The 25,574-nt window shown below is 35.9% G+C and overlaps 1 protein-coding gene and 1 long non-coding RNA gene across 5 annotated transcripts in view; one reads left to right on the top strand and one right to left on the bottom strand.

Moving 5' to 3' along the window:
- PRKAA1 (protein kinase AMP-activated catalytic subunit alpha 1) overlaps positions 1–24,582 on the top strand; it is a 40,958-nt gene extending 16,376 nt beyond the window's left edge. For 2 of the 4 annotated variants that reach the window (XM_050793424.1, XM_050793426.1), the window contains 8 exons: positions 6,772–6,913; positions 8,896–8,989; positions 12,532–12,676; positions 14,931–15,018; positions 16,728–16,952; positions 19,185–19,671; positions 19,783–19,909; positions 21,401–24,582. In XM_050793424.1, coding sequence (XP_050649381.1) covers positions 6,772–6,913; positions 8,896–8,989; positions 12,532–12,676; positions 14,931–15,018; positions 16,728–16,952; positions 19,185–19,671; positions 19,783–19,909; positions 21,401–21,645 — 1,553 coding nt within the window. In that variant the 3' untranslated portion in view covers positions 21,646–24,582. The other 2 variants (XM_050793425.1, XM_050793427.1) reach the window with 2 other exon arrangements.
- Positions 1–25,574, bottom strand: part of LOC126956459 (uncharacterized) — a 35,427-nt gene that overhangs the window by 7,113 nt on the left and 2,740 nt on the right. Inside the window, exon 2 of the long non-coding RNA XR_007726381.1 lies at positions 21,531–21,580. This is a non-coding gene — a long non-coding RNA (uncharacterized LOC126956459). The remainder of the gene's footprint in view (positions 1–21,530; positions 21,581–25,574) is intronic.

Here is a 25,574-nt window from a genome sequence, read left to right as displayed (position 1 = left end):
GCTAATTTTTTTTGTATTTTTAGTAGAGATGGGGTTTCACCATGTTGACCAAACTGGTCTCAAACTCCTGACCTTGTGATCCGCCCACCTCGTCCTCCCAAAGTGCTCGGATTACAGGCTTGAGCTACCACTCCTGGCCTTGGAAATTTTTTTTCTAACTGGTAAGAATACAAAATAGCAAGTAAAATTAAAAAAGGATCACAGTGGAATAACTATTTTCATTTTAGCATATTACCATTTTTATATAAATTTTTTTGTGTAGCTAAAAAATGTAAAGTGCATATATAACTTGTTTTTCATGTTTATAAGAACATTTTCTATAGTTTTCCTATGAGAGTCTGTTAGGTTGGAATAACAGTGTATTAAACTGTTCTCTGAAATTGGTCAGCCTTTTGTTCTTACATAATACGCTGTCATGAACATATTTATGCACATTTTTTCATCGACTTTTAAATCAAATTCTTGGAAAACTACAGATGAAAAAAAAAGATCCTGATCATGTAATTTGTGTGTGTGTTTATGAATTTGAATGGTCTCTTGACATTGCTGTCAGGGCACTGCCCCTTTTCCTGCCACTGTGATACAATCATACTTTTGTTATTTCTTCTATTACTTCAAAAGGGAAGAAGTTATACCACCATACTTTAAAACAATTAATTTATAATTTGATGAAATGCTCAAGTATTAGAAAAAAGTTTTATGGTATATCTTGATTGGTTATGGATTTTGTTCTGTTTATTATGCCTTTTGGGTGGTTGGGGGGCTTCTGTTATTTACAGGTGGGTTAATATTCTGCTCCTTATTACTCGTGAGTTAAATTATACTCAATTCCCTATTCCATAGTTACCACATTCCCTCCTATTTTTGCTAATTTCCTCCTCATTTTTTGTTATGTGTTCTATAAAATTTCCCATCACATTATTACTGCTACAACCTACTGTTTTCTACATGATTTTAATTGTATTGTTGTAAAATTCTTCTTGCTCCGCTCTGATTTCATACCTCCTATATTTTCTAATCACTCTGAAAATAGTTACACATTTTGCTAGTACAATCAATGCATTTCATAGATGAGTTTAATGTCTATTCTTTTTTTGTTTTATTCTTTTGTATTATAAGACTTTTTGCTCTTTCGTACTTTACTGTTATTTTTTTCATCATTACAGGCCGGGAAGGTCCCATAGCCCAGGTTGCTTTTGGTCAATACTGTTTTCCCCAGCAGCATTAACTGGCATGTAGGAGATGCTCAGTACATAATGCCAAAATAATGAATTTAAGAGAATGCTTTGAATTCTGATTCCAGTTCCTTATTAAATGACAGAATATATGTCCAGAGTTTTGGATAAGCTCCAATTGTTTCTTTTTTTTTTTTTTTTTTTTGAGACGGAGTCTCGCTCTGTCGCCCAGGCTGGAGTGCAGTGGCCAGATCTCAGCTCACTGCAAGCTCCGCCTCCCGGGTTCCTGCCATTCTCTTGCCTCAGCCTCCCGAGTAGCTGGGACCACAGGCGCCGCCACCTCGCCCGGCTAATTTTTTTTGTGTTTTTAGTAGAGATGGGGTTTCGCCGTGTTAGCCAGGATGCTCTCGATCTCCTGACCTTGTGATCCGCCCGTCTCGGCCTCCCAAAGTGCTGGGATTACAGGCTTGAGCCACCGCGCCCGGCCTCCAATTGTTTCTTAAAGTTAATTGAGGTTGAAATTCAGTTGAGCAGGGTATCATAGGAGTTTGGTTGGTTTGTGATGGTTTGGGAGTTCAGGCCCAAAGGGATTCTGTCTTAGTATTCGTTCCAAGTCTGAGTCCACCAGTATTATCCAGTACTGTGGGTATTTCCCAGTCTTGTTTCAGCTGAGCAGCTATCAAGAGAAAGTCTGTGCCAAGCCAGAGCTTGGAGATTATTGGAGGATGTGTTTAGCACCATGCTTCGGTTTCAGCCTACTTGTTCTAAGAAAGAAGGTACTTCCTGAAGCAAGCTTTAACAGTCAAATTGGCTGCTCTTAATCACATCTAATTAGTACTGGAGATTGGAGAACGTCTTACTAGAAAGCAAAATGTGCTTCATTTTCACAGTTGATTTCAGCTGTGATTATAGGGTTGCCCTCCTTCTTTATCTTGTACATTTCATACTAGACCCCCATCCTTCTAATATAGTTATATCATACTTTTAAAAAACCTATATTTAGTTTTTCATAATTGTGGCTGTGTAAACACTATTTGCTAAGTCAGTATCTATGACTATGTTTTATTTCTTAGAGAACTTTAATTTTTACTGGCATTCATGAATTATCTCATTTTTTTCATTTGTTTAATTTTTTTTTAACCTAAGGCTTAATTTCTCACATCTTCCAGTGCCTTTGTAAAATTTCTCAATATGATATTCCATATGTCTAAACTTGTTAGATTATCTCTCCTCCTACCCCCAGAAATAACTATTTTGGATTCTTTGTCACATTCCTATCTGGATTTGTTGCCTTCTAGGCCTTCTCCATATCTGTTACTGTGACTTTGCTTCACCATTTTGAGATTCTCTTAGTTTTTCTACTATATTGGATCCCTTCTTTACTGGATTCCATGCCATCTTTCTTGGGTTTCTTCCTCATTTTGATGGAATATATATTCTCCAGTAGGTTCCTGAGAAAGAGTGCACAAAGGTTAAATTTTTGGAGACTTAGCCTCATGACTGTCTAAATTCTACTGATGCTGATCATAACACCAAAAGACACAATCCCTAATGCCATAATCCCAAATGTTGAAATACTGAAAGATCAAAATCTCCAAACATCAGAATCCCTAAATTCTAAAAATCTCACACATCTGAAATCCTGAAAATCATAATCGTGAAATATTAAAATCCCAAATGTTGAAATGCTGCAAGCCAACACCTGGGGTAGAAATTAGTGCATATTCGGTTGTATGAAAGATAGTTGCATCATTTCACTTGCATCATGTTAGGTGGAACGGATTGCCTTTTTATTGTATTTATTTGGAAATTAAGTATGGTTTAAGGAGTTGGTTTATAGGTGTCAAATTGAGGGGTGGATTCATGAATTTAATTTTAAGTATCAGCTTGACTGGATTAAGGAATACTTAGAAACCTGTTAAAGCATTATTTTGGGTTTGTGAGGAGATTAGCATGTGAGTCTGAGTGGACTAGGTGGGGAAGATCTACCCTCAATGTTGGTAGCCACCACTAAATCTGCTGGGGGCCCAGAGAGAACAAATTGTTGCCTTTCTGAGAGCTGGAACAGACTTTTCTTCTGCTGAATTGGACATCAGAACTCCAGGCTTGTTGGTCTTTGGACTCTAGGACATAACAGCAGCAGCCCCTTGGGTCCTGGTCTTTCAGCCTCAGACTGAGACCTGGTTTGGCTTGGTTCTGAGGTCTTTAGATTGAGCCAAGCTACCAGCATGCCAGGGTCTCTCCAGCTTGAAAATGGCCTGTTGTGGAACTTATCAGCCACTATAATCACATGAGCCAATTCCCCTAATAAATCATCTCTCATATATCTACGTATATATACATCTTATTGGTTATGTCTCTCTGGAGAATGCTGACTAATACAGATTTGGTATTGAGAAAGCCAAATATCATTCCTTCTTACTGTATTCCTTACAGCACAATGGAAGAGACCCGTGAAATTGTTCCCTTGCAAAAAGTCTGTGATAAATTAAGTATACTAGGCTACTTAATGGTGAAAGAGAAAAGTTTAAAAGCTAATTATTATTGGTGTTGTGAAAACAGAAAATCACTTAATTATAATGACCAAGCAATAATTTCCAAATGGTCAGCATATACTTACAAAATATTTAGGCCACAACTGCTCTAGTCTAAACACAAGTGAATGTTTTGAAGATCACAGAAGTGAATATGCAAGTGAAAAATATAAGAAAGCTCCCCTGCCAAATTATTCAATCAGGTATGACTTCTGCCCTTTCACACATAGTGCCAATTTGCTATGCTATGTATTTTATCTTTGCCTCATGTCTAATACTGAAGGTATAAATTTTGTAAAGGCTTTTAGAGAATTCTAACTCATTTTATGCACTTTTTTTTGCATATTTGACTCCATGAAAGTGCATTATCATGATGTGATTTAATGTGTAAGCATTGTGCATGTACATAAAAATGTTGAAACTTGCTCAGTAAATGAAGAGATGTCCATTTTGTTCATCTGTATTTGTGAAAGATAAAATTTCTCAAGATCTTGGCTCTTTGGGTGACTCTATTGCGGTTTTTGTGCAAGTGGTAGTGACCCATTGCAGTTTTTGATTGATCTTGTCAGAAGATTCAGGTTGTCTGGTATGTCAGATGACCGCAGTTATGAATCTGGGTGCACCTGATTACCAACCATAGTGATATGTGTTTATCCATTTTGCTTTTAATCTATTTCTTCATGAATACAGTTTATCTGTTCCTATTATACCCATGTAATGGTTGTTAGTATACCTGAGTATTTATGATTGCAAAAATAGGTTATTAGTGCTTATTTTATTGTGTAAAGGGGCCTATGAACTATCCCATTGTGTTTTTATGTTTCTCAAATAAATCTTTTAAAAATGGAAATAAGTGTCTCTTAGATAATTTTCTACAAATTATTTTTCCACAATTCTGTTTTTAGGATTTTGTTCTTTTGGGATTGTGATTTTTGGAATTTTAGATTTTAGGGATTAAAAATGGAAATAAGTGTCTTTTAGATAACTTTCTACAAATTATTTTTCCGGAATTCTGTTTTTAGGATTTTGTTCTTTTGGGATTGTGATTTTTAGAATTTTAGATTTCAGGGATTTTGATCTTTTGGGATTTCAACATTTGGGATTATGGCATTTGGGATTGTGTCTTTTGGGATTATGTCCTAAACCCAGATTCTGTCACCACTGACTGTCTAGTGATAGCATTTAAAATGGAAAGACAAAATGACTTGATTTTTTTCCCCTTTATTTTTAACTGCATTTTAAAAAATAAAGACTGGGCATGGTGGCTCACACGTGTAATCCTAGCAGTTTGGGAAGTTGAGGCTGGTGGATTGCTTGAACCCAGGAGTTTGAGACCATCCTAGTCAATAGGGTGAAACCTGATTTCTACAGAAAAATACAAAAAAATTAGCTGGGTGTGGTGGGGTCTGCCTATAGTCCCAGCTACTTGGGAGGCTGAGATGGGAGGATCACCTGAACCTGGGGAGGTTAAGGCTGTATTGAGCTGTGATTGTGATACTGCACTCCACCCTGGGTGATAAGAGTGACACTCTGTCTCAAAAAAAATAAATAAATAAAAAATAAATTAAAAAACAGAAAAAAAAATAAAAATAGAGAAACCAAAAAAACTAGAAACCACATGCACATGAACCAGAATTTCAAAGGTATAAGAGGTTATGGATGGGGAAATGTATCTATGGCATGAGAGTCTTTTGGGATGATGGAACTGTTCTGTATCTGACTATATAATGCTGGTTACACCAATTTCTATATGTTTTAATATCCATATAAATGATACTATAAGAAAAATTTCGGTCTATATGTATGATAGGTTAAAAGGTGAAAAATTAAAAGAATTTAAAAATACAAAAAGGTGGGCCGGGCGCGGTGGCTCAAGCCTGTAATCCCAGCACTTTGGGAGGCCGAGACGGGCGGATCATGAGGTCAGGAGATCGAGACCATCCTGGCTAACACGGTGAAACCCAGTCTCTACTAAAAAATACAAAAAACTAGCCGGGCGAGGTGGCGGGTGCCTGGAATCCCAGCTACTCGGGAGGCTGAGGCAGGAGAATGGCGTAAACCCGGGAGGCGGAGCTTGCAGTGAGCCGAGATCCGGCCACTGCACTCCACCCTGGGCGACAGAGCCAGACTCCGTCTCAAAAAAAAAAAAAAAAAATACAAAAAGGTATACAGCGAAAAAGAAATCTCCTTTCTTCCTCTCTTCCTTTAGTCTTCCAGCTTTATTTTCTGGAAGAAACCACTGTTACCAATTTCTTATGTATTCTCCTACGTAATCACTCTTAAACATCTGAACATTTGGGATGAATCTGGCAAAAGAGAAAAGAACTTACATTTGCTTAGCTATTTTCTGAGAATGCTAGATAACTACTCTTATAATACGTCTAAATATATTATGACTTTTGTTTTGCTGAGACAGCATCTCAATCATCACCCCAGGCTGGAGTGCAGTGGTGCGATCTGGGCTCACTGCAACCTCTGCCTCCCGGGTTCAAGTGATTCTCCTGCTTCACCTCCCAAGTAGCTGGGATTACAGGCATGTGCCACCACACCTAGCTAATTTTTGTTATTTGTTTGTTTGAGACAGAGTTTTGCTCTTGTTGCCCAAGCTGGAGTGCAATGGCATGATCTCGGCTCACTGCAACTTCCGCCTCCCAGGTTCAAGCGATTCTCCTGCCTCAGCCTCCTGAGTAGCTGGGATTACAGCTGCGCGCCAGCACGTGCCACCAAATTTTTGTGTTTTTAGTAGAAACGGGGTTTCACCATGTTAGCCAGGCTGGTCTCGAACTCCTTATCTCAGGTGATCTGCCCGCCTTGGCCTCCCAAAGTGCTGGGATTACAGGCATAAGCCACCATGCCCAGCCATTAATTTTTGTATTTTTTAGTAGAGATGGGGTTTTGCCATGTTGGCCAGACTGGTTTCGAACTCCTGACCTCAAGTCATCTACCTGCCTTGGCCTCCCAAAGTGCTGGGATTACAGGTGTGAACCACTGCACCCGGCCAGAATATATGTAAATATATTATTAATCATAGTACTAATTTATTAAAACTACTTCTTTTACAGTTGGCAAACATGAATTGACTGGGCATAAAGTTGCTGTGAAGATACTCAATCGACAGAAGATTCGGAGCCTTGATGTGGTAGGAAAAATCCGCAGAGAAATTCAGAACCTCAAGCTTTTCAGGCATCCTCATATAATTAAACTGTAAGCTCTGTTTATATTAAATATAGTCCAGTTATCTTTTCATCTTTTTTGTTAACCTACTTAATGTGACAAGCGAGAAAAATGAGTGACACTTCTTTTTGTTTCCTGAGGGTTTTGAAAAGTTTCTCCCTAGGTCGAGTGCAGTGGCTCACACCTGTAATTCCAGCACTTTGGAATTACAAAGTGGAGGCTGAGGCAGGCGGATCACCTGAGGTCAGGAGTACAAGACCAGCCTGGCCAACATGGTGAAACCCTGTCTCCACTAAAAATACAAAAATTAGCTGCTCATGGTGGTGGGTGCCTGTCATCCCAGCTACTCGGGAGGCTGAGGCTGGAGAACGGCTTGAACCTGGGAGGTGGAGGTTGCATTGAGCTGAGATCATGCCATTGCACTCCAGCTTGGGCAACAAAAGCGAAACTCTGTCTCGAACAAACAAACAAAAAAAGTTTCTTCCCGTTCATGTATTTTTCTAACCCCACTGATGGTCATTTAAGCCTATGTTCATGTTTTGCCCTTGTGCTTATCAGCTGTTATCTTCTCATTCTTTCCGGTCTTCTGGAAAGATGCCCTTCTGATAATGTTTGGTGCCCCACTGCTTGCTGTAAAACCAACAATGATCTGCTAGTAAAAACTCTTGACCTCCAAATGCCCACATGATGTCAGTTAGCCTCACTAGCGAGAATGCGGTAGTAGAAAGGGTTTTTCCCCATCCTGCTTATACCTGACCATACAGATAACAAAATTTCAGGAATCCAGTATTTCAAAAGGGCAGTAATCTTAGTGTTGTTTTACAGTTGCCAGTTGTAGAGTCTACAAATAACATATTTCCTGCTCAGCTTCTGCTTTGTTATGCAGGCAATAACTTAAAGCTGCTTAGGTTTTTCTGCTGAACTGGCTAACTCAAATTTGTTTCACTCTCACCTCTTCTCATTTGTTGAGTGCTATGGTTTTAAATACCATCCATATGCTGACCACCCCTAAATGGACATCTCTTGCTTTAAGATCTCTTCTTACACCAGACTCATATGTTCACTGCTGACTTTACATTTCCATTTGTATATTCGCAAGGCATTTAAAACTCAACCCGGCCCAAAATGAACTCTTTATTACTCTCCCAAACCTGCTCTTCCCACAGTTTGCACCATCTTGGCTAATAGCCAGTTACCCAGGGCTAAAACTTAGGAACCATTTTTAACTTCCCTGTTTCTTTCACTTTCTTACCATCCATTTCATTTCTTCCTTCACAATCAAGCTAGGATGTGACTGCTTCCCAGTTCCTTTACCACCGTCAACCTGGTCTCAGCCACCTTCATCTGTCTCATGAAATCCTGAAGTAACCTCCTGTGTCTACCTTTACTGTTGACAGTTAATTCTTCACACTGCTGCCATAGTTTTCCTTTTAATATGCCAGATCACATGACTGCTTAAAACTTTTCAAGCTATCTTAAAGAAGATAGCTTTTCATCTTCCTTGGAGTAAAAGCCAAAGCCTTATCATGGCTTGTAAAATTCCGTGTCCTCTGGCCTGCAGTTAACACCTTTGACTCTACATCCGATTTCTCTCTTAATATTCCTTGAACATGCCAAGCAGGCTTCTACTTGGGGACTTTTGCAGTTGTTATTCCCTCTCCTGGGTTCACTTTCCTCCTAATTACATAATTTGTTCCCATTCTTCTTTTAGGCTCAGCTCAAATGTTACTTTATTAGAGGCCTTCCTTGAGTACTCTGTATACAAAGATTCCCCTCAATTTTTTTTATTTTTCTTCATAGCATGTTCCACCACCTGAGATACTGCTTATTTATTTAGTGTCTGTTTCCTGGTTCCTGGAACATGAACTCCATGAGAGCAGAGAATTTTTGTTTCCTGCAGTTTTTCCAGCTCCTAGCATAGTACCTGGTATACTATAGGTGCTTAGTAAATATTTATTGAATGAATGAATATACGTGTTTTAATATTCGTAGACAATGTTTTCTCTCACCAGGTACCAGGTCATCAGTACACCATCTGATATTTTCATGGTGATGGAATATGTCTCAGGAGGAGAGCTATTTGATTATATCTGTAAGAATGGAAGGGTAAGCTGTTCTGATTTAATTCTTTATGTATTTTGTAACTCCCCTTTATCCTTTACTAGCATCAAAATGTCAGCAAGCAATTTTAAGAGGTCTGTTTAATAACCAGTTCCCTTAGTCATATATTTGTTTAGAATCATAAACTGTTTAGAACTAGAAAGGATCTTCAAGATTATCTCCTTAGCCTGTTTATACAGATGTGGATACTGAGCCTCATGGCTTACATGTTTGCTTACAGTAATGTGATTTATTAATAACAGAATTGGCTTGAGCCCCAGAACTCATAATCCTCAGACTTATGCTTCCAGAGTATACAAACACTTTGTATATGTATCTTAATCCTTACAAAATATATTATTACTTAAAGATCTAGGCCTTGCTAGTCAATTCTAGCCACATTTAAATTGCATTCATGTTTTGGTTTCAGAAATCTGATGTACCTAGAGTAGTAAAAACAGGCTCCATGAAGGAGGTAGGAATTAGATACAAAGAATTTAGAGGTGGCAGGAATTTTACAGGACATTTTGAACACTACCTTAAGTTACAGATACAAAAACTCAACACTGCCCTCTGCCCATACTTTTTCTCATACCCAGGTTATGTGGTATGCAAAAGCCCCTTTGTGGGAGAGCTGTATCTAGCCCTGAAAAGAAAGCTTGTCTCACTCCCAATCTTAAGTTATTTACATTACTCATTAATTTGTTCTATATAGCATGTCTGTTTACTTTCAACAAAATCAAACTTATTAACCAAGTTAATTTTGATTTTACTATTTCTTAATATGATTCATTTCTATTTCAGGTACTCCCCTTCTTTACTCCTGCTTCTCCTTACCAAAACAAACAAACAAACAAAAGTTCTGCCTGGAGAAATGGGAAACAGGCACAATTGATATATTTTTTTCTTATCTTTTCTGTTGTTTATTTCTTGGTTTTACCTTGTGGGTGTTTCTTCATTTTTACCAGTTGAATATTAAAATTTCAGCACCCATATTTTCTATTTCAAAGGTTTCTTATTTTCTGAAATTTTCATTTCTTTAGTCTGCTGTTATTTGCCTCACAGATGTAATAACCTAGTCTGAGGATGGCATTTTAAAACAAGTTTTCCTCCGTTCCATCTTGTTCTGTACCTTCTGTGCTCTCTGCTCCCCATTTTTTTCTGTTCATTTTATTCATTTTTGTCTTTGATGCATGGCCCTTTTTCAGACATTTGGTGATTCTTGGCTGTCCACTAAATATTTAAGAATGAGGTACTAAATGCCAGGCTTATGTGGGTGGAACTTATTGATTGCTGGCTTTTCCCATAGCTTGAATACGTAGGGACTTGTCTATTTTATTACTGTACACCAAATGTTAATAATAACAAATATGTTTTCTTGGATCAGATATTTGCTCTAGAAGAAACCTTCCCATTTCCTTAAAGGCCTTAGCTTAACTGCCAGTGCTGCAGGAGCTGAGTGGGGAAAAGAGATGCAAGTCTCACTAGTTAGTATGTTGACTTTCTCTTAGCCCCCATGTTTTCCTTAGGATGCCTTATCCCTGCCTTGGTGTCCTTGAGAGCAGAGCTGGTTCAGCCTTACTAGAGTAAATTATAGGTCTTATTTCCCAATATGGGTGAGTTTAAAAGCTTCTTTCTTCAAGCACTTGTCCTGTTTTCAGCTCATCTCTCACTTCTACCTTGAGCAGTTCCCTATGTTTCCAATTTCTGAGGCTTCCCAGGGCTTTGTGTGCAGATGTTTATTTTTTCCTGGTTTCTACCCCTGTAGGCTTAGGTTTCAGCTTTCTCTTGTAGGCTTAGTCTTTATTACTGTTCATCTATTGTCCTCCTTGGTGACTCCTCTTGATTACTGCTGTCTCTTTTGTTCTTTTTGTCTTTATATACCTCTTTTATTGCTGATGTCATTTTAGTGATGTTTCAAGAGTTGGAGACAAAAGATTTAATCTGCTATGTTTAATTGGAAATGTATTTTGACTTTTCTAATCTTTCTTGATAGACATCCCTTTCTCCATCCTTTGTAATTGTACTTGTTATGAATACAGTATAATTTTCATTTTCGTAGCCTGCCTAGTTATTTTACTTTTTATATTTTGTTTAATCAAGTTTTCTCCTACTTTTTCATATTTGAACAGATACTCTTTTTTTCCTCCATGAACTTACAAATCTTCTAGAAATAAAAGTACTAGATTGCCAAAGGATTAATATTTTTCTAGAGGAACGGTATCTTATAATACTTTCTTTTTTCAAAATAAATTACTGATTTGTCTTTTCTCCCAGATTATCCATGCCCTTTAAGGTGTAAGTCTGGTTTTAGAATGCTAATTTGTGACCTGTGTTAGAGAATTGCATATTGGAGTCCTTCGCTTAGAGGATTTATAGCTTATTTATTAAATATGACTTCTTGGGAGCAGGCACATCCAAGTAATGATTGTCACTTATGTTGAAAAAAGTGATAAGAATATATAGGTACATAGAGAAGTTTAAAAAAAATACTTCAGGCTGCATGCAGTGGCACATGCCTGTAATCCTCAGCACTTGGGGATGTTGAGGAGGTAGATGGCCTCAGGAGTTCGAGACCAGCTTGGGCAACATGGCAAAGTCTTGTCTCTATCAGAAATACAAAAATTAGCGGGCTTGGTGGCATGCATCTGTGGTCCCAACTACTTAGGAGGCTGGGGTGGGAGGATTGCTGGAGCCCAGGGAAGTGGAGGTTGCAGTGAGCCGTGATGGCACTACTGAACTCCAGCCTTGATAACAGAATGAGACTGGGTCTCAAAATATAAATTTAAAAACCCAAAACAAACAAAAACAAAAACAAAAAGGTAGTTGCTACATAAGATTTTTTTTTCCAGCAAGCATATTAAACATAAAATGCTATGATATTTTATTAAATTAATTAAGGTATTTCTTGTTAAAATATCTTATATTTTGGGACATATAGCAACATAGTTGCGTGCTGGTTTATGAATAGTGCTTAAATATTACTTCCTCATGGTCTAAAATAGTATCCCCCATCCCACTGTCACTCACTGTACCCATATTTTGCTTTGTTTTTCTTCAAAACAGTATCACTCCTTCAGACTATATTTATTAGTCTATTTTCATCAACTAGATTAGGGCCTTTGTTTTATTCATTGCTGTGTAATGAATGTCTAAAACAATGTATAGCACATTGAAGGTATTTAGTAAATATTTGTTATAAGAATGAAAAATTAAACATTTCCAGCTTATAAAAGAAAATATGCCACATTTCAAGTAGATATTGAAATTATTTGAAATAACTCATGAGATATAGAGGAAGGCAAGCTGTTACAATGTAGTCATATGCAAATGATAATATTAGAAACTTGAGTTACTGATTTGGGTTCCAAGACCATCTTAGCATTTCTGTTTTGTGCTACAGGTATCTCCTCCTCCTGTCAAAAGTATCTCATAAGTTCATTTGGAAGATTTTCATGTATTTTGACAATTTTATATGTTGGAGAATTATATATAGGACAATTTACTTTGAAAGACACACCTTTAAAATGCCTCTCTACTTTTCTTAGCTGGATGAAAAAGAAAGTCGACGTCTATTCCAACAGATCCTTTCTGGTGTGGATTATTGTCACAGGCATATGGTAGTCCATAGAGATTTGAAACCTGAAAATGTCCTGCTTGATGCACACATGAATGCAAAGATAGCCGATTTTGGTAAGGATAATTTTATAGTTTCTTACGTTCATTTCTAATGTTCTTATAGTTTCAATGAACCTATATAGAATTCTTCAGAAAACTGTAAAAGATGACATAAAGTAATAGACTGAGTATGTCAAAGTATTCTATTTTGTCTATGAACATGCAAAAATAAGAAAAGCTAAGAAATCATCTTTTCTTAGGTTTAAATGCCTTTATTACTATTACTATTATTTTATAGAGACAGAGTTTCGCTTTGTTGCCCAGACTGGAGGGCAGTGACGTGATCATAGCTCAATGCAGCCCCAAACTGCTGGGCCAGGCGACCCTCCTGCCTCAGCCTCCTGAGTAGCTGGGACTGCAGGTCTGCACTACCATGCAAGGCTAACTTTTGTATTTTTGTAGAGACGGGTTCTCACTATGTTGTCCAGGCTTCTCTCGAACTCCTGGCCTCAAGTGATCCTCCTGCCACACAGCTTCCCAAAGTATGGGGATTACAGGCATGCACCACTGCACCTGGCTGTTTAAATATCTTTAAAATTAAATTTTAAACAACTTAAGTTGGTAGCATTAGAGAGACTATTCAAAAAGAGAGTATTATTTGTGAAGAGAAGGTAGCAGCTTTATTTCCAGTATGTTCAAAAGAATCAAGTATGGAGAAGAAGGAAAGTGAGTGGGATGAAATTATTTAAAACTTTGAAAGCCAGAAGTGAACTATGTGAATTATAATTATTTAAAGTTATTTAAAACAATTTTTTAATTAAAAAAATTTATTTAAAAATTATTTTAAAATGTTTTAAATGATAGTAAATTATAATTTGTTTAAAGAACATTTTGATTGTTAAAAATGAATTTATTTTGACTGGGCATGATGGCTCACGCTTGTAATCCCAGCATTTTGGGAGGCCAAGGCGGGCGGATCACCTGAGGTCAGGAGTTTGAGACCAGCCTGGCCAACATGGTGAAACCCCGTTTCTACTAAAAATACAAAATTACCCAGGCATGGTGGTGCGCGCCTATAGTCCCAGCTACCTGGGAGGCTGAGGCAGAAGAACTACTGGAACCCAGGAGGTGGAGGTTGCAGTGAGTCGAGAGTGTGCCACTGTACTCCAGCCTGGGCGACAGAGTGTGACATGGTCTCAAAAAAAAAAAAAAAAGTTTGTTTTTTCTGTATTTCCTATATAAATTGCCATTGACCTTACTAAACCTAAGTGAAAAAGGAATCTCTGCACTTCTTTTCTTTAGGTTGGTTTTAGTTCAAATCAGATAAATTTTTTTTGTTTGTTTTTTGTTTTGAGACAGAGTCTCACTCTGTCACCCAGGCTGGAGTGCAGTGGTGTGATCTCTGCTCACTTCAGCCTCCGCCTTCCAGGCTCAAGTGATTCTCCCACCTTAGCCTCCCAAGTAGCTGGGACCACAGATGCGTGCCACCACACCCAGCTACATTTTTTTTTTTTTGTATTTTTGGTAGAGATGGGGCTTCATTATGTTGGCCAGGTGGACTCGAACTCCTGAGCCCAAGTGATCTGCCTGTCTTGGTCTCCCAAAGTGCTGGGATTACAGGTGTGAGCCACCATGTCTGGCCCAGAGAACATTCTTATAAATATTTTCCTTAGTTTTGACTACATCTATATATCTATATTTACACCTATATCTACTTAAATGTTTAGATATTAACTGAAAAATGCCAACCAAACCTGAGCTGGTTGTTTTGGTGTTTCTTTCTTTTTTCTTTTCTTTTTTTAATAGTAATTGGCTTAATTATTTGAATTTCTTATTCCTCAGTTGATTATTTTTATAGGGTGCATTTTTGGGGGAGCAATGGTTTCTTTTTGGAGTAAAACTATGAGGGAACTTTGAAATTCAAAATTACTGGCTTTTTTAAAAAAATTTTTTTAAAGAATCAGAACAGGATTAATAGGAACTTTGAATTTTAATCCTTCTATTCATCTGTTATAGATTATTTTCTCTAGTAATTTCTGTATTAATAAAACTTAAACATGCCAAGTTTTTTCTAATAAGCAAAATAACCAATAGCTTAATATTTGCATTAAACTCTTAACAGTGCACTAACTTTAAATGTTGAAATAGATTACACATTTTAGGGCATAATGGCAGAATATTTGGCTACAATAGACCATAGGATTTTGTTGAAGCAAATAACAAAATGATGATTTGTCATTTTTAATGCAAACTCAATTTTACTGTTTAATGGGGTTTTAATTTTTGTCTTTGGGAAATCTTTTGAGTAGCTGATTTTGTGCACTTTCAGGTCTTTCAAACATGATGTCAGATGGTGAATTTTTAAGAACAAGTTGTGGCTCACCCAACTATGCTGCACCAGAAGTAATTTCAGGAAGGTAGTATTTGATACCCCACCACCCTCAATACATTTGAAATTGTCTTTTTATCCTAGATTCTGTCAGTCTATAGTGTCATAGTTAATTCTAATGAAAAGAAAGAAAAATAAGGCTTATTCTTAACCACATTTATATGTGAATGAGGGTTAAGGACTACAAGTCAACATTATATTAAAGTTGTTAGAAGAGAGTACATTAATTTTTTTCCCAGGTGGAAGAAATGGAAAGTTTAAAACCTAGGGTGTTTAAAAAGTAGGTAAGACACTGGAAACTTGAATAATGCAAACATATCTAGTAGTTAGAAAAGGATTACTATTTACTTAGAGGAAAAATTAAACATGTAATGTGTAGCTTTCATTTTTTACATAGATGGCATTTTGTAGTACCTTTATGTTTCATGATAAAATGTCTTGGGGAATTGGGCTGAAGTAATCTTTAAACTTCATTTATGTTGAATCTTTGTTCTTTAAACCTTTTAGAGACTGCAATATTATAAGAATTTTAACCTCTCAATTTACTAATTACCGGCATTGAGAACATGAAGATATTTGTATAGTGTCGCTTTTTGAATAGTTTGGAAAACAGGAGAATTTAATATTTTTAAGAGTAACCCTTTGTCCTTCACTATACTACTGAAATTGAAAACAGAAGCTGAAGTTTGCTAGTTTTGTAATGAACTTTTAATAACTTTTCATCCAAACCATGCTTATTTGTGTGAATGTTTCCCATCTTGATTAACTCAGAATGCAGAAATACTGTTTTCTTTCTGTTTTCATAAGCTTGTTGGCCTAGACTGCTCAAAGAAATGAGAGCTGTGTAAAAACATGGCTATGAGTAAGGCAGGAGTACCTAATTTTAGATTTGTCAAGTTTCATCTTTTTTAAAATATTAATGTCAAAAATTCTTTTAAATATTTTTAAAAAATTGTGTTGTCTGTCTTAATTCTTTTAGGAATAAAACAATTCAGGACATGGAGACTGTGGAAAGTGTTATTTAAATTAAAAAAAAGTGTTATAACTGTGCATATATGCAAATGGGCTGTTACTGAAATGTAGTTTTTCTAGTTTGGATAAGGTCTTTCTTCAAGCTCTTGGTGTATGAGAACTTTTACTTTCAAAATAATATTTATCGATCAGTTCAGCAATACATAACTTTAAAGAAATCCTTTTCCTGAATCCAAACTTTGAATGGGTGATCTAACTAGTCTGCGGTTAACTACAGTGCACTGCAAATGAGATTTAAAAAATCTGTGAACCAATTTGCCTGGCTTTCTTTCATAGCCTCAGGATCCTTTCACCTTGGTGTAAGGGGTCTTGCGTTATTGGGATTGTGGGTTCAGAGTCCATTACTAAAGAACATTCTCAGTTGATGAAATATCACTTAATCTCTCCTCTGTAACAAAAACTAATGGTTTTAAATTGAATAGTGATATGTTTGTTCAAGGTTTGGCCCTATTGTTAGATCCAATCAGGGCCATAGTAAATAGTAGAACAGAATTTTAGCCATGGTGTGTAATTTACAAAACTTCTTGACTTTTGTTTTCAAAGATAATACTAATGGAATTAACTTTATGTGTAACATGTAGTAGTGGCTATAAAAACCATATTCTGCTTATGAATTCTTTATGAAATATCCATATTTGAAATTTTTGATTAACTGATCCTTAGGTTAAAATGATTCCTTAATCCAATTGTTATTTCCTGTTACAGATTGTATGCAGGCCCAGAGGTAGATATATGGAGCAGTGGGGTTATTCTCTATGCTTTATTATGTGGAACCCTTCCATTTGATGATGACCATGTGCCAACTCTTTTTAAGAAGATATGTGATGGGATCTTCTATACCCCTCAATATTTAAATCCTTCTGTGATTAGCCTTTTGAAACATATGCTGCAGGTGGATCCCATGAAGAGGGCCACAATCAAAGATATCAGGTAATAAAGCAATTTGGAAGTTATCAGATCTAATAGTATCCATGATAAAAGTTATGTGAAAAAAAAAGTTGCAGAACAGAATATACAGTATAATCCTGTTTTTATGTGAAAAAATAGAGTGTAGAGACACATTCATTTTATTTTGTTATTAAAAATACATAGTAAACTGATTACCTTAGGGAAGTAAGAATAGTAAGAGGGAGGGCTTTCACTTTTTACTTACACATCTTTGTTTTGAAATGTTTACAGTGAACATTATATTACTTTTTAAATTAATAAAAAAGCTAATGAAAGGCTGGTGCGGTGGCTCACACTTGTACTTCCAGCACTTTGGGAGGCTGAGGGAAGATCATGTGAGCTCAAGAGTTTGAGACCAGCGTGGGTAACACAGAGAGACTCCATATATATGTATATCTTTTATTTTTATTTATTTATTTTTGAGACAAGGTCTTGCTCTGTCACCCAGGCTGGAGTGCAGTGTTGTGATCATAGCTCACTGTAGCCTGTAACTCCTGGGTCAAGTGATCCTCCCACTTTAGCCTCCCTAGTAGCTGAGAATATAGGCATCCACCATCACGCCTGGCTGCTTTTTGTTGTTGTTTTCTTTTGTTTTTTGTTTTTGTTTGGAGTGACAGGGTCTCGCTATTTTTGCCCAGGCTGGTCTTGAACTTCTGGCCTCAAGTGATCCTTGTGCCTTTCCCTCACAGTGTTGGGATTACAGGTGTGAGCCAGTATGCCTGGCGTTAGGATTAATACTTTTCAGTAGTAAATTTGTGGGTTGCTATTTGATTTCTTATCTCATGAATTATTGTATTTTTTTTTTAATCCCAAGGAATGAGAAAATTTTAATTTAATTGACATATTTTTCCTGGTAGTATACATTGAATTACATGCAAAATTCCTATTTTGTAGGTAAAAGTCAGTATTACCAGTTTCATCTGGTTCAACCTAATAGTTTAAATTAGACAAAAATGATGATGACAAATTTTCTTCTCAAATTTGGGTGAGCCATTTCTGATGAAGACTTAAACCATTTTACTGCAAGCTTTGTTTCTCCTTTTTTTTTTTTTTAACCCCCTATGGAAATTTTGGTCTCTTTTGGTCTTCTAATGGCTAGACTGCACATTTATCTGAGAGGGAAGAAAGAAATCAGATATGGATCTAGGAATAGTAAATACGAAAGCATTAGTGTAATGAAGAAGAAGGAAAGATTATATGTGGAACTTGAAGCTTGATTACTTTCCACTTACTACACATGTTTTAGACTAGCTAAAAAAGAGACCATCAATGGCAGGGCATGATTTTATCACCAAAGGGAAAGGACAAATCATTCTCTAAAATTTATATTTTAAGATATCTAGGTAAGAAATGTTTTTGCTTGTGTTTTACCTATTTTTTTCCAATTAAAATGTAATACATGACAATTAAAGACTTAGAAAAACACCAACAAAAATAGAGAAGAGAATAAAAATTATCTTTAATCCCATGACCCAGAAGATAACCATTGTTCTTTTTTTTTTTTTTTTTTTTCTCCTCTGGATTTTATTTAGTTTTAGCAAAGTGTTTGACATAGTTCACGTCAAACATATTCTTAAATATATGAAGTTAGGGAATTAGAATAGGAAATCATTCAGGGTATGGCCTTTCCAGTCACATAGGACTGGGTTGTAATCCTGGTTCTGTCACTTACTGTCTTTGTGACCTTGAGCATGTTCATAGTTTTTTTTTTTTTAACCTCAGTTCCTTCATTTAAAACAAAGAGATATTATCTTCATGTAATTGTTTCGATGATGAGGGGAGATAATGTATATGAAGTGTTTAGCATAAAACTTAGCATATAGTAAGTACTCAATAGTTGTCTACTATTTTTGTTGTTACATTATTTTCACTTAACATATCAAAAGAGTATTATAATGAAGCTACCTAATATGTTCTCTTTCTAAGCTGGAAATAAGCTGTTCTTTGTCATTGTCATTGTCATTTGTCCCATAACTTTTTCCCCCCATTGCTACCTCAGTGCATTCTCTCTCTTAAAACCGGAGGGAGATTGGAGCATTTTCCTCAACATACACAATGAAGTGCGAGCTAGAAGAGGAAAATTTCAGTGCAAAAAGTGACAGTAATACAGTATGAGTATAAATATAAATTAGGTCATATTCTAAATTCCCCAAACTTACTTTCAGTCTCAGCTGTATTCAAAATCATTCTCCTGATCCTGCCTTTTTCTCTCAGGGAACATGAATGGTTTAAACAGGACCTTCCAAAGTATCTCTTTCCTGAGGATCCATCATATAGTTCAACCATGATTGACGATGAAGCCTTAAAAGAAGTATGTGAAAAGTTTGAGTGCTCAGAAGAGGAAGTTCTCAGCTGTCTTTATAACAGAAATCACCAGGATCCTTTGGCAGTTGCATACCATCTCATAATAGATAACAGGAGAATAATGAATGAAGCCAAAGATTTCTATTTGGCGACAAGCCCACCTGATTCTTTTCTTGATGATCATCACCTGTCTCGGCCCCATCCTGAAAGAGTACCATTCTTGGTTGCTGAAACACCAAGGGCACGCCATACCCTTGATGAATTAAATCCGCAGAAATCCAAACACCAAGGTGTAAGGAAAGCAAAATGGCATTTAGGAATTAGAAGTCAAAGTCGTCCAAATGATATTATGGCAGAAGTATGTAGAGCAATTAAACAATTGGATTATGAATGGAAGGTAAGAAAGAGATAACATTTTGATTATTAGCATATTTGGCAAACCCACAGTCTATAAAATGTTTTATAGAAGAATTACTTTTGACTTGGTTTTTGTTATACCATGTGCTAGGTTGTAAACCCATATTATTTGCGTGTACGAAGGAAGAATCCTGTGACAAGCACTTACTCCAAAATGAGTCTACAGTTATACCAGGTGGATAGTAGAACTTATCTACTGGATTTCCGTAGTATTGATGGTATGTACGTCACACAAAACAACATAGATTAGACATTGTTACTAACTTGATATTTTACTCTTTGATTCTTTTGAGGCTTCTTGACTTGTTCCTAGTAATTCAACTGCAAAGGAATAGAAAATGTGACTTCTTGTGCCTTTGCAATATTAACATTTATGAATCTTATTATTGTAGTCTTATAGCATATTGTCCTTTTAAGATTATCATCTTGTAAAATCCTTAAAGCCAGGTGAAGTCTGATCCTAAGGTGATAGTTTTCTGCTGCATTTGTTTTTTTGGTGTAGTTCATTTTGGTAAGATAAATGTTTTATTTAGAAATAAATATTGACTCTTCTGTAAGCTTTTATTTATTATTAAATAAATTTTCAGTTAAGAATGAAGTTACGGCAATTCTTCATCGGCCAATTCAGTTGCATTAAGCTACAGTGTTGAGCATAGGTGTGGTGGCTCATGCCTATAAACAGCCCAGCACTTTGGGAGGCTGAAGTGGGAGGATTGCTTGAGTCCAGGAATTTGAGACCAGCCTTAGCAACATAGTGACACTGTGTCTTTACAAAATATTAAAAAAACAATATATATAGTATCACCTTTGCTTATGGAAGGTTGCATAGAATTATTAGATGAGGTTCACCTATGAAATTTTTTCTTCTTTATAAACTAAAAGATAGTACACACATAGTAGCAGAAAGACAGGTTTGAGGCATGATATGTTGGCCAAACCAGTTTGTCTGGTTATCTTGAGGTCTATATAGTATGTATCTGCTAACATATACTAATGCAGTCTGAAATCTGAAACACAGAATGTGTTTTATTTTTCTTGTATTTGGATCAAATTTGCAACCTTAGTTTTACTAGTACTGGGGTATACCAGTTGAATGCCCATTTTTGTTTTTGTATTGTGTTCCCAACCTTAGTTGTTCTTTGATTTTTATTCATTGGAATTGTTGCTCTTTTATGAAATACTAAATGAAATATGAAGGAAAGTGGAAAGTAAAAAGCACTAAGCCGAGCATTGGGAGAGTTGGGTTCTAGACTTACCTTTTTGTTCATTTGTTACCTTGGGCAAGTCACTTCTCTGGTTTTCTTATCAATAAAGTGAGGGGTTGGATGAGATGGTTTCGAGTATACCTTCCAAATTTGAAGTGCATTGATTCTATGATTTTAGTATAGAGGGATTACATTTTATTGCTGTAGAATAATATTTATTAATCCCTAGATTGTTGGTTTACTGGGCTCTTAACCTTGGATTGCAGCTGATGAGTAGCTATACTGTACCCAACTTTGATTAGCCATCTTGAGAATACATACTGAATGTAAAAAAGGTGAATAGTTTAATACAGGCTCATTGACTCTATTTTAGAAGGTATTTAGAATAAACGTGCTCTTGATAGCTGGCCAGCAGCCCCACTTAAAGAAGCAAATACAATACTGTTACAAAACTTTTTGGGAGAAGGTCATAGACTATAATAAATTGAAATTCTTTTTACCCAGATGAAATTACAGAAGCCAAATCAGGGACTGCTACTCCACAGAGATCGGGATCAGTTAGCAACTATCGATCTTGCCAAAGGAGTGATTCAGATGCTGAGGCTCAAGGAAAATCCTCAGAAGTTTCTCTTACCTCATCTGTGACCTCACTTGACTCTTCTCCTGTTGACCTAACTCCAAGACCTGGAAGTCACACAATAGAATTTTTTGAGATGTGTGCAAATCTAATTAAAATTCTTGCACAATAAACAGAAAACTTTGCTTATTTCTTTTGTAGCAATAAGCATGCATAATAAGTCATAGCCAAATGCTTCCATTTGTAATCAAGTTATACATAATTATAACTGAGGGCTGGCGTTTTGAAATGCAATTTGCACAGGGATTGGAACATGATTTATAGTTAAAAGCTAATATGCAGAAATGAATTAAGATCATTTTGTTGTTCATTGTGCAGTACGTATATAGCATAATATACACAGTGAATTATAGGTCTCTCAGGCTCACCTGATTTTTGGCTATTTTATATTTAGTGTACACAGGGCTTTGAAAATATTAATTTACATAAAGGCCTTCATATATTATTACATGTTATATATTTGCTTCATAAATTTATTCAATAAATATTTGCCTAGAATTCTCAAGACCTTTATAGGTGATTTTGTTTTCTGGGCTCCTTAACTTCTTAAATAGCTAGTATCTTCCAGCAGTACTAACAGTCTAGATAACTTCTTCCATATCCCTCCCTCTTTGTTTTTTTGAGACAGAGTCTCACTCTGTCACCCAGGCTGGAGTCTCCGCCTCCCGGGTTCAAGTGATTCTCCCGCCTCAGCTTCCTGAGTAGCTGGAACTACAGGCGCGTGCCACCACACCCGGCTAATTTTTTGTATTTTTAGTAGAGACGGGGTTTCACTGTGTTGGCCAGGCTAGTCTCGAACTCCTGACCGCGTGATCCACCACCTTGGCCTCCCAAAGAGGTGGGATTACAGGTGTGAGCCACAGTGCCCGGCCTCCATATCCCCCTTTAAAAATTCTGTAGTGTATGGTAAGTCATATCAGATATCAGATCTAATTTAAATTTTATTTTATCTTTACAAGTCCAAAAACACAGAATTTATATATTCAGATACTCTAGGACTAATTTTAATCTTAAAATATTCCCACTATATTCTGTACACAAAATGTTCTTTTTTTGTTACAAGAGCTGAGTTGCATATACTGTAAATAAATCATATTATTTTTGCCAATTTCACAAATTCCTCTGGCTCATCATGTCAGTCATTATTGAGTATATGCAAACATTGCTAGTTATTTGATTATGTATCTTTTAAGTTGATTCAGTGCATAGAAAGACTATCTCTTACAAACTTTAAGTGCTCTGATATGACTTCCCCCCCAAATTTTATTATGAACATTTTTAAAAACAGAAACATCGAAAACCTGTTCAGTAAGCACATGTATATCTACCACTTAGATTCAGCAGTTGTTAATGCTTTGTGATTTGTTTTCTCTATACCTATGTATAGATACAGCTAGTTATGCATATACATGCATATATGTGTGTGTGTGTATATGTATATGTGCTTTTTTTTCCTGAACCATTTGGATGTTACAGACATATCACCGTGAAAATACTTCAAGTATCTCCTACAGATAATGACATTCTCCTAAAAATCCATAATATCATTGTAAAATTAATAATTCCCCAATATCATCTAATCAAGCCATATTTAAATTTCTGAAGTTACCTCCAAATTTCTTTATAGCTGATTATTTCAAACCAGGATCCAATTAAACTTTACATTTGACACTTGGTGATAACTCTTTAGTTGGATATAACATTATTATTATTTTGATAAAATGTGGAACAAAGCAATTCTATTAATAAGTGGTCACATTTGTTTTGGGCTTGAAGTACTTTTTAAAGATACTGCATTTTCCTAAGATTTCTGATTTACATTGATATTTTCTTTTTCTCATTCTTAATAATTGCATCACACAATAGATGTAAATGAAGATTTAGTCACCTCAGATAAAATTGGTATCATGTGTATGATAATATTGTATCATTTATATTTGCCTTATGTTAACTTTAAGAAATTGATTTTTTTGTATTAATCATTTTCCCATTGCAACAGAGCTATATTTTTTCTATTTTAAGAATCATATTTTAGGATTATTTTTGGCAAATACAGTGAGCACTTATGTAACCAGATGATAATGAACTCAAATGTCATGATAGCTTGCATAAATGGTGACTCTAGTAGATTTGACTTAAGCACTTGTAGAATCATGCACTGAATTCAAAAGAAAAATCTTGCTGCTTTTTATCCGGGGCTTGTTCTATTCAACTTCTAATTTGAAAGCTGTACAAAGTAATAGAAGTTCCATTTAAATATGAGTTCAAAACTGTATTTATAACTTGTTATGTAGCCCTCTCTGTAGGGGATTCTAATTTTACTTAGGGTCTCTAAATGCAGCATAATGTTCCTGATGTTAACAGAAGACTGTATTTTTAAAGTTACAAATTTGTATATAGAATTAAGTAATGGCGCTATATAAGCTGTTGTGGGGAGGAGGGAAGAAAAGGAGGAACCAATTAAATAGGACCTTCTAAAAATTGTTAATTTTGTAAACTTTGCTTCTCTTATAAGTTATTGTGATTCAGTTTAGTTACTGCATTTTATTTTGAAAATATTTAAATATTGCACTTCTATAAATAGTATGATAAATGCACAGACAATTGCAGTAAATTCTTTTTTAAGCTAGGATATTTGAAATGACAACCTTTGGTTAAGTGTGTCAAGGTTGCACAGAATTTTCACAATTTTTTTGTTGTTTGCAAATTGTTACTAATATTAAAGAGGGAGGTAAGGGAGGCAATGCAAATGATTTTTAATCTTTTTTTATTATCTTTTCAGCAATTTATATTTTTTGTGACTTTATGCAACCATATTTTTACTTTGTCTTGACAACTGAAAGATGTATAAGGTTTTTTTTTTTGCCAGAAATGTACTGTATACATAGTTTTAAATATAACAGATTTTACTGATGTGTAAAAATTTTGCCATTAAAATAATTGATTTCTCACTGAGAGGAACTTTTCTACCAGGTTGGGGCATATGGGAGCTTAATATATCATATCTAATTTAAAATAATTTCAGTGAAATAAACTCCATTGCTTTTACTTAACTTTTTCTTGAGATGCTTTTGTAGTTTTTCAGAGTTTTAGATGATTTTATACAAAATCCTCTGCCCAGCACTGCTCTTTTTGATGTTGTAGTGACACCATTCACATTGAATTACTGCTTGGTAGCCTGTGGCTATATGTGGGAACTCCATGCATCTGTGTTCTGACTGGCACCTTTGGAATGAAAGAAAAGTGTGTGCTGTCCAAATCTTTTTTCCCTTAATTCCTTCCCTCCTCTTCCCACCCATAATAGAAATTTTATTTCCACTGTGAGTTCTGACAAGAATGAAATTCCACATACAACATAACTGTAAATTGTTGGTAGGTAGAAGTTAATATTTGTGGTTCATGTATATTTTGACCAGAGTATATTTAAGTATACAATTTCAACTTCCTTGATTTAGAAATATGATATAATAAAGAAAAACTTCATTTATAATCTGTTACAATGTACTTATGTTTTTTAACCTCTGGGAAAACTCAGTGGGAAAAAAAAAAAGGCTAAGTATCTGTGCACCTTGCGGTGGCTCACACTTGTAATCCTAGCCCTCTGGGAGGCCGAGGTGGGTGGATCACCTGAGGTCAGGAGTTCAAGACCAGCCTGGTCAACATGGTGAAACCCCATCTCTACTAAAAACACAAAAATTAGCCAGTGTGGTGGCGGGTGCCTGTAGTCCCACCTACTTGGGAGGCTAAGGCACGAGAATCACTTGAACCTGGGAGGTGGAGGTTGCAATGGGCTGAGATCGTGCCACTGCACTACCAGTCTGGGTGACAGAGCGAGACTCTGTCTCAAAAAAAAACCCACCAAAACAACAACAACAAAATGTACCTAGAAATATAAAATATAGTGCCTGACCACATTTAAGTTCTCAAACATTGTGATTTTTGTCTTGACTACATGAGTCTTGATTTCATCTAAAAACCAACCACTTGAACAAAACATTATGATAGATACAATAAAAGCCAAAGTAACTACCATTTATCAGT

Source organism: Macaca thibetana, chromosome 6, assembly GCF_024542745.1.
Source record: "Macaca thibetana thibetana isolate TM-01 chromosome 6, ASM2454274v1, whole genome shotgun sequence".
Taxonomy (NCBI): Eukaryota; Metazoa; Chordata; class Mammalia; order Primates; family Cercopithecidae; genus Macaca; species Macaca thibetana.
The sequence above is the reverse complement of the archived record's forward strand: the minus strand, read 5'-3'. Positions and strand labels throughout refer to the sequence as shown.